The sequence below is a fragment of the Falco rusticolus genome, chromosome 4 (assembly GCF_015220075.1).
Source record: "Falco rusticolus isolate bFalRus1 chromosome 4, bFalRus1.pri, whole genome shotgun sequence".
In the NCBI taxonomy this organism is placed as follows: Eukaryota; Metazoa; Chordata; class Aves; order Falconiformes; family Falconidae; genus Falco; species Falco rusticolus.
Genome location: NC_051190.1, coordinates 46,702,929 through 46,710,919, shown reverse-complemented (window position 1 = coordinate 46,710,919; position 7,991 = coordinate 46,702,929). Strand labels below are relative to the sequence as shown.

The 7,991-nt window shown below is 57.0% G+C and overlaps 1 protein-coding gene across 2 annotated transcripts; it reads right to left on the bottom strand.

Annotated features, from left to right (window-relative positions):
* Window positions 1–126: 126 nt before the first annotated feature.
* On the bottom strand, window positions 127–7,626 carry PRAM1 (PML-RARA regulated adaptor molecule 1). Of its 2 annotated transcripts, none has more exons than XM_037384517.1 (10): window positions 7,106–7,626; window positions 4,715–5,405; window positions 3,815–3,884; window positions 3,363–3,475; window positions 2,997–3,066; window positions 2,623–2,716; window positions 2,176–2,338; window positions 1,519–1,552; window positions 914–948; window positions 127–416 (listed from the first exon to the last, which is right to left on the bottom strand). In XM_037384517.1, the coding sequence occupies exons 1-10, from the start codon at window positions 7,106–7,108 to the stop codon at window positions 412–414; spliced, it is 1,278 nt and encodes a 425-aa protein (XP_037240414.1). In that variant the 5' UTR covers window positions 7,109–7,626; the 3' UTR covers window positions 127–411. The 2 variants fall into 2 exon arrangements, with proteins under 2 accessions (XP_037240414.1, XP_037240416.1); XM_037384519.1 differs by having other exon boundaries at window positions 2,997–3,006.
* Between the last annotated feature and the right edge of the window lie 365 nt (window positions 7,627–7,991).

Sequence of the window (7,991 nt, the reverse complement as noted above, 5' to 3'; positions counted from 1 at the left end):
GAAGGGAGCGCTATTCCCAGGCTGAGGATGCTCTGGGAATGGGAAAATATTGAAACCTCTCTGAATTAAAACCTCTCTGGCTCAGATTTTACCCCCCAACCAAAAAAAAAAGACCATGAAACCCTCTCAAACCACTGCCATATTTTACACAGGCAAAACAAAGCCAGGGAGAAGGTGTGACCCCAGGATCTCTGTGAACCCCTGCCCCTGTGGGACAGGACCCCTGCAGCCCCAGTGTGCTGAACGGCCTCACTGCTGTTTCAGCAGGGACACGGCGGCTTTTGCAGGCTTTTTCAGAGGGAGCAGAACTCCTTCCAAAGCAGGAGCTGACATGCAGCGCTGCTTGTGTTTCAGCCCTTGGGGAGGCCTCTGTTGATGCTGTCTTGTGCCTTCAGCTTTAGCATGGATCGCTCAACCTGCCAGGCAGCAGAATTAGATAAAATGTTTGCTCTCCTGCACAGCTAAAATACAGTTGTGTCTATCCAGACCCATCTTCAGAGCTATCTCTGAGCCAGGGGATGGAATTTGCAAGCTGGGAGTGAGCAACTGCTCCGGAAAAGGCACCCCGAGTTGCCTGGGGGACCAGAGACATCTCAAAGGACATCGAAGGTCCCTGGGGCTGGCGGCAAGTGGACAGAGCAAGCTGAGAAGGGAAGGGGTACGGAGAAGTCCACAGAATTGGGAATGGAGGAACATGAGGACCTGTGGGGAGCTGAGAGCAAGGAAGGGATGTCCCAGAGAGTTGGAGAAGAATCCCAGAGAGGGAAAGGAGAGAGGGAAGGCAGGGAAGTGGCAAGGGGGCAGGAGGGGAGGCCCTGGTGCTGGTGTGGGGGTCACTGGTGCCTGCCCATGCCAGGCAGCAGTGCCCGGTGCTTGGTGAAGGGGCTTTGGCAGCAGTTCCCTCTGCACCTACCATAAATCTCAACATCATCGTAGATGTCAGCGTCCCTGTGAGGAAAAAGACGGGTTATTGTGAGCAGTCTGGTCTCCCATGTCTCCACCACCCCCCGACGCCGAGACAAGGGCCAGCTCCTGCTGCTGCATCTGTCATCTCTCCTCCAGCATCCACCGCGCAGCCCTGCCCGCTGCCTCCCAGCCTCACGCTCTCCCCATGGAGATGGGATCCCTTGGTGTGGGGTGACCGTGGCTCTGGCTGTGACAGTAGCCCACCCCAGGCTGCCAGGAGCCACAGACCCAGCCGTGCGGAGGGGCAAGTGCTGGCCCATCCTGCTGTGCCACCGGCAGCATCTGAGCAGTGTCTGGGCAGGTCCCACGTGAGGGTCCGCAGCGTGGGGAGTGGTCGCAGTGCCCCAGGATGTTGCCCCCAGTGCCAGAACCATTCCTGACACCAGAAATGGCAGATCCCAAGCCCAGGGTAACTAGCTGGTGGTCAGTGCCTTGGCTGGATGGTTTTGAGGTGGCACTCAATGGCCAGGGTCGGTTCAGTGCCATGCACTCGCTGGGGAATTGCTACAGCTCACGGAGTTGGGGGGAAGGGGCCAGGGAAGGGGTACTCACAGGTGTAGCATCACAGCCCGGGGCACATACCCATCTGCAACAGAAGAGGAGAAGCACGTCGGGTCGTGCCAGGAGCTGAGACACAAATGGGGTCTCACCCCAGCACCCGCCCCTGCCCAGGACAGGCAGGTTCAGCAGCAGCTCATCCCCAGGGAGAGCTGCGAGCAAAGCAGGAGCTCAGCTCCGGGAAGGCGAGCTGGACCCTTGGGAGGAACCTGCGGGGGGCAAGGCAGGGAAAGAGCCTGCCAGGCTGGGCGGCAGCTGAGTGGGAAGAGCCCGATCCCCGTCTCTCTGCCTAGGGGATCTGCAGCCCATTTCACCGGAGCATCCTTCGGGACAAACGTGGCTTGTGGGCTCCGTGCCTGCGGCAAACCCTGCTGAGCTGGTGGCTGAGGGGCTCCGGGACCCGCAGAGGCTTTGAGCAGAGGGAGACGACCGGGCCAGCGAACAGCTAAACGGTGGGTGCCAAGCAGGAGGAAAAGCAGGACATTTGGGCAAGGAGCAGTAGGAATATTTGAGACCCAGGGTAAGTCAGGTCCCTCTGAACAGCAAGGGGATGTCTCCTGCTGTCTACCGGGGTAGAAACTCGATCCCAAAACTCTGTGTGCTGTGATCCCCCCTGTGGGCAAAGCCTCAGCCCCCCCCCCCAAGACTTACACCTCCTCTGGCTGTTTCGGCAGAGGATTTGCTCCTGATTTGTAAACTGAATGACATCAAGAATTTCTCCTCGTCGCAGTGGCAGGTTCTTCCCTCCACCCCTCTTCTCTGTTGCTGCGGGGTCGACCATCATCCGAGTCAGGACGTTGATGTTTCCTTCGAACTGGAACACAAACAGCAGCGCTGCAGCTCAGCGGCTGCCCCAGGGGAGCGTGAGCCAGGCAGCTCCCACCACTCGCCCTTCTCGGAAGAAACAGATCCCTCTCCAGCCCGATGGTCCTGGGGACTGGTTTGATCTGGGGGTGTTGCAGTGGGGAACAGGGCAGATGTGACCTGGGTATGGGCTGGTCTCCGCAGAGCACAGCTCTTCCCTGCCAGTGCACTGCACCCTTCTCAGGAGGCGAGGGGGAGCTTGGAAGGGGAAGCAATTTGCTCATCGCTGCTCACCTTGAATTTCTTCTGAAACTCCCTGTCCGCCTTCTCTTCCTTCTTGCAGTCCTTGAGCGTCATCGGCTTCATTTTCCGGGAGACCTGGGCTTCTCTGCAGGGTCGTTGTGAGTCATGGGAAAACTCAGATGATGCCACGCGCTGCTGCCCCCCTTCCCCTTCTCCCCCCAGGGCTGCTGCCCCATCAGTTCTCCTGCACCAGCTCTGGGGGCTGCTGGGGCTCTCGGGCCAGGTTTAAACCTGCTGCTTGTGCTCTTCACCATGGACATTTCTATCACGAGCCCAGCAGAAACCATTAAACCACCAGCTTTTTCAAAGCAGGAAGGAGCCCTGGCCATTTTGGGACCCTTAGAAAGAGTAAAAACCCCCGTTACCTCTGCGCAGCTGCCAGCAAGGCAACACTGTTAGAAGCTTGACCGGCATCTCCACCTGTAAAACCAAACCCTGGGACAGAAGCTGCTGTGAGGTTGCTATAAGGTGTAGACACCCGCTGAGACCAGACACAAGACTGAAACAGCAGCAAAAGCTTTCTCCTCCTGGCCCCAAAGCTTGAGTTTGCCCCCTGAGCGTGTGTGGGGGGGGTGGGGATCAGGGTTTCCCATGCCCATTTACAAGGCAGCAGAGAAACCCATCTCCCTCCCGTGCATGGCAGCAGCGGGCTCAGTGTAGGCTCAGTGTCATCAGCACCTCGAGGCTCTCTGAGCTCACCCCAGCCAGAATCCCAGCCCTCCTGTACCCACCTTCTCCGGGGTGGCGATACACTGGTGGCTGGGATATGGGGGACAGCTGAAAGCCTTTGCCTCTCCCAAGCAGCCCAGTGGGCTCTACATCATCGTACAGCTCATCTTCATCCCTGCGACAAGGCAGACAGCAATTAGCAAGCCCTGTTGCATCAACAGCACCGGGGGCCAAGGGCAGCATTGAGGCTGCCAGGACGGGGGGCAACAGGCAGTTGGGCCACCGGTGGGTTGGCCCCAGGTGTGGGACAGAGCGGGACAGCAGCTCCTCACAGGGCTCAGCACTGTGGCACAGCAGCCTGGCGTGCAGGATGGCAGCAGCCAGACACGTGTCCCTTCTGACCCTGACCATTCTGCAATTCTGGGACCCTCTTGCTGTCCCCTCTTGTGCCTTTTCCACCGGGTTGGGACAGCCTGGAAGCCACCTGGAATAAAAGTGCTGCCTTGGTCCTTACCCCGTTACACTCGGAGCATCCTGCGGTGGGAACTGCATCAGGGCTGATGTAACGTACCCTCTTTTTTTACCTATGGTAAAAAGAGGAATGGAAGAGAGCAGTGAGGGATTATTTCACATTTTCTCCTCAACTCCATCACCCACTCTGAGGTCAGAGCCACCCTGAGCTAGATTTAGTGCAGAGGGATGCGGAGACATAAAACTGACTGCACAGCTGGATCCAGTGAGGAGTTTTTACTCCATGGCCCAGCTGGAGATTTTCTTCCCTCTCAGCACACTGGGGCACAGCCCATCAGGGAACTCACTGGGGACCTTTAATATCTATTTTCCCATTGCTACATCCCTAATGTTACTTTCTCCCTGGACCAGTGACAAAAGGAGAGGGGAAGAGGCCAAAATGGGTATTTTGAACGTGCTGAAAACCCAAAACTCCAGACCTGTACCACAATCAGGGCAAGCCCTGGGTATCTCCATGTGCATCTCCATCAGCCAGAACACGCTGCTGTACCCTGTATGATGGCCGGCACGTCTACATCTCTGCTAAGATCCCGTTATTTTTATCACCAGCCTCGTAGTTGTTACCAGCCTGGTCAACCAAGATCAACCAACAGCTGGCACGAAGATCCGCAGTACAACATTGCAGCTCTGCTGGGTTAGTGTACCAAGTAATGTGCAATCATACACCAGGCCCTAAAAATCAGGAGTTTGCCCTAAAAATTATCAAAACTAACCAAATCAGGGTGGGGGTGTAATTTCCACATGCTATGCCTATAAAAGCCCCTTCAGCACTACCAGCCTCCACCTCTCCATCAGCTCCCCCACTATTTCCATCTCCCAGAGCTCCAGGCTCTAACTGGGGAGGTTTTCCTTTCCCGGGGGACCTGCAGGCGCCTGTCCGTACCCAGCTGCGTGCTCCTTGGTGGCTCCACGGCAGGACAGAGGGGTGTCCCAGGATGTGCAGCCACACCAAACTTCTCCAGATCAACAACAGGAGGGCGCCTGGGCTTGGCCGGCCTCACTCCCAGCACCTTGACGTGTGGCAAAGGCTTCCTGCGGGGCACAGCTGGGTGCCCCGTCCTGCGGGAGCTTCCCGCAGCATCCAGGGGGGCTGCAGCAGCGATGCCTTTGGCAGGAACCACTGGAGCACCCTTGTCTTTGGCCAGTGGCCATGTCTGCTGAGCTGGGTTTCTCTGGGGAGGATGGGAGGTGGCTCCCACCTCCTTGTTCAACGCATCTCCTCCTCCTGGCTTCGCAGGGGCTGAGTGGAAGCTGGCATCCTGAGAAATCCCTTTCTTCAGTCGCACCGTCCATCCCTGGGGCTCACAGATGGAACGAGGAGACGAATGCTGTCCCACACCCTGACCTTTACTGTGAGACGGAGGAGCCCTGCTGAAGTCCACCCTCCTTGTCCAGGGGGGCTCTGGAGGCAGCTCGCCCTTGGAGCCTGGCACTGGGCTCTGTCCCAGTGACATCGCAGGGGATGCTGCAGAGCAACTCTCCGGCCACCTGCCCGCTTCGGGGGAGTCTTTCCTGTTCCCTTGGAGCTTCGCCCGCAGGTGCCTCACCACGGCCTCTTTTTCCTCGAGGTGTGTCTGCAACCATTGAGAAAAGCTCTAGTGAAAACACCGTGGGGGAAAAGGAGTCAGCCCCGCCCCGGGGAATGCAATATTTTTTCAACATGGCTTTATACTAAGCCTCCTCCATGAAATGTGGTCTTTGCTCAAAGAACGTGTCTGAGAAAACAACACCAGGCTGCACCAGATCAGGAACAAGTCCCATCGCCATGAGGGCATCCAGGAGGCATTTCATGGAGTCCATTTTTTGCCCTGATGCTCCTTTGTTCACCACCAGGGACAAAACAGAGGGCTTGGATGAGGGATTATACTCTACTAGTAGCAAAGCTCCTGAGGGCAGAATTTGAGATCTAGAGGTTGCCCAGGGCTCAGATGGGAGCAACCTGCCTTGCCCTGGTCCTGGTTCCCATGAAATCCATGGTGAACCCGGGGCAGCTGGTCAGGAGTTGGTGGAGGAGACCCCACAGAGCCATCAGCATCCCTCCCTGGAGGAAAACCTGGGACGGCACTGATGAAACTCATCCTACCAAAGCCTGCATGCAAAACTAACGGCCAAGCAGCAGCAGATCTGCCCTACTTTCGTGACCAGCACATTTCCTGCGCTGCTCACACCGTGCACACGTGAACTGGGACGTGCTGCCCACAGCGCAGAGCTGCCCCTGTCTGCCCGAATGACCAAACCCCACCTTTTTCTGAAGCCTCCAGAGAAAGGCTGCCAGGAGGAAGCTGAATGACTTTTGGAAGAAGAGTGTCAGGTTTGAGGTAGGGCACCAAGCTCAGGTAGCGGGGATTTATATTCTTCCTAAGCTTCTCAGGTGGACCTTACAGGAGGGGAGGGATCATCTTACCCTCCGGGATCTTTCTCCCACCCCTTGTCCCTGGGCCACAGTGACCCTTTGCACCGGAGCTGGCTGCTCTGCTTCTCCTTGGCAAGCCATAGGCTTTGTGAAGTTCTCCTCCCTCTAGGACTGCAGTATGGGTTTGTGCTTGCGTAATTTTTTTTTTCTTTCACAACAGAAGGGCTAGTATGCAAAGAAGCTAGCGCAATAATTTTAGATATAAGCGCTCTAATGGATATATACCTAAATAAGTGCAAGTTCCCCTTGCATCCCCGGGCACTCACCCCAATATCCCCAGTAAATGCTGCAAATGCAGCACTCTGACCATAGCCTGTGGTAAAGCACCACCAATTTGCTGTTTCCTGTACACCAGGCAGTGGGGTTCTCACCTAACTAGCAATAACAAAGCAGCTTTTTCCGGAGTCTCAAACATGCTGCTGGGATTTTTGGTACCCGAATGATTCAGAGGTTTGTAACCATCAATTTTGGAGCCGTTCCGTCAGCTGGGACGTGCCCAGAGCCCTCAGGTGTCCCTGTGGGACACAGCACTGCTGCCACCAGGATCAGTTCCAGGATTTTTGCATTGGTGGGTGCTCTCCTGGAGGCAGCAGCAGCAGCAGCGGGTGGCCTCCTCCTCTTTCACACAGGTTTATATCCACCCAGCAAGTGTTGCACTGAGCCCAGGAACTGGTCAGAGACCTCTGAAGCTCCAACCAGCTCAGATGTACCAGAGGACTTGGTCTTCCAGGAGGAGCAAGGGAGACCCTTGCAGGACCCAGCCCCTCGCAAGGACACTGCCAAAGCCCTTCCAAGCAGGAGACATGGCTTCACACCCCACACCCTGTCCCCAGGTCCAGCACAAGCCAGGTTCTTACTCACCATTTTCCAGCAGCGGATGCTTTCCTACGTGCTCACCTCCTTTCTAAGGACCACCGGTGGTACCCCAGCAGGACCCGTGCCAGGCGAGCCTCTCTGAAGTCTCCCTCCTCTGAAACCAGAAGCTCTTTCCTAACGGTCGGTGAGAAGCTGCGTGCAACACCAGGAAGTCCCTGTAGCCTGACCACAAAACAGAATGAGGACAAGGAGGACGAGGAGGAGAAGGAGGAGGAGGAGGAGGAGGGGGTGCAGCTCTTGGTGCACCATGAGCTTGGACTCTGCCGCTGTTGGGAAGCTTGGAGCCCACTAAGCCCTGCTGCCCCAAAGAGTGTCACCCAGAAAAGAGCCTGGGGTTTGGGGAGTATCAAAAGCGTCAAGGGTGAGCGTCGGGAGGACGGGGACAGGCTGTTTCAGTGGTGTCCAGCGACCAGACAAGGCACAACGGGCACAAACTGTGACACAAGAAGTTCCATCTCAAGATGAGGAAGAACTTCTTTACCTTGAGGGTGATGGAGCACTGGGAGAGGCTGTGGCATCTCCTTCTCTGGAGATGTTCAAACCCTGCCTGGCTGTGCAGCCTACTCTGGGAGAGCTGCTGGACTGGGTGGTCTCCAGAGGTCCCTTCCCACCCCAACTGGTCTGTCATCCTGTGGTCCAGTGGCCAACGTGACCCTGCCGCAGGTCAGGTCTTCAGAGCCCCGTGGGACCCACAGAGGGTGGAGGCAACTTGTGGTGGTTGCACAGCAAAACCAGCGTGGCCGCACACACGGTGCTTCGCCGGAGCGTGGGAGGGCAGCAGTGGGGGGCACGGCTTTCGGCGTACCCCAGCCCGGCTGGTATTTGCCCCGTGGCAAAGCCCAACTCTGCTGGGAAGCAGGGAAGCCTCCGC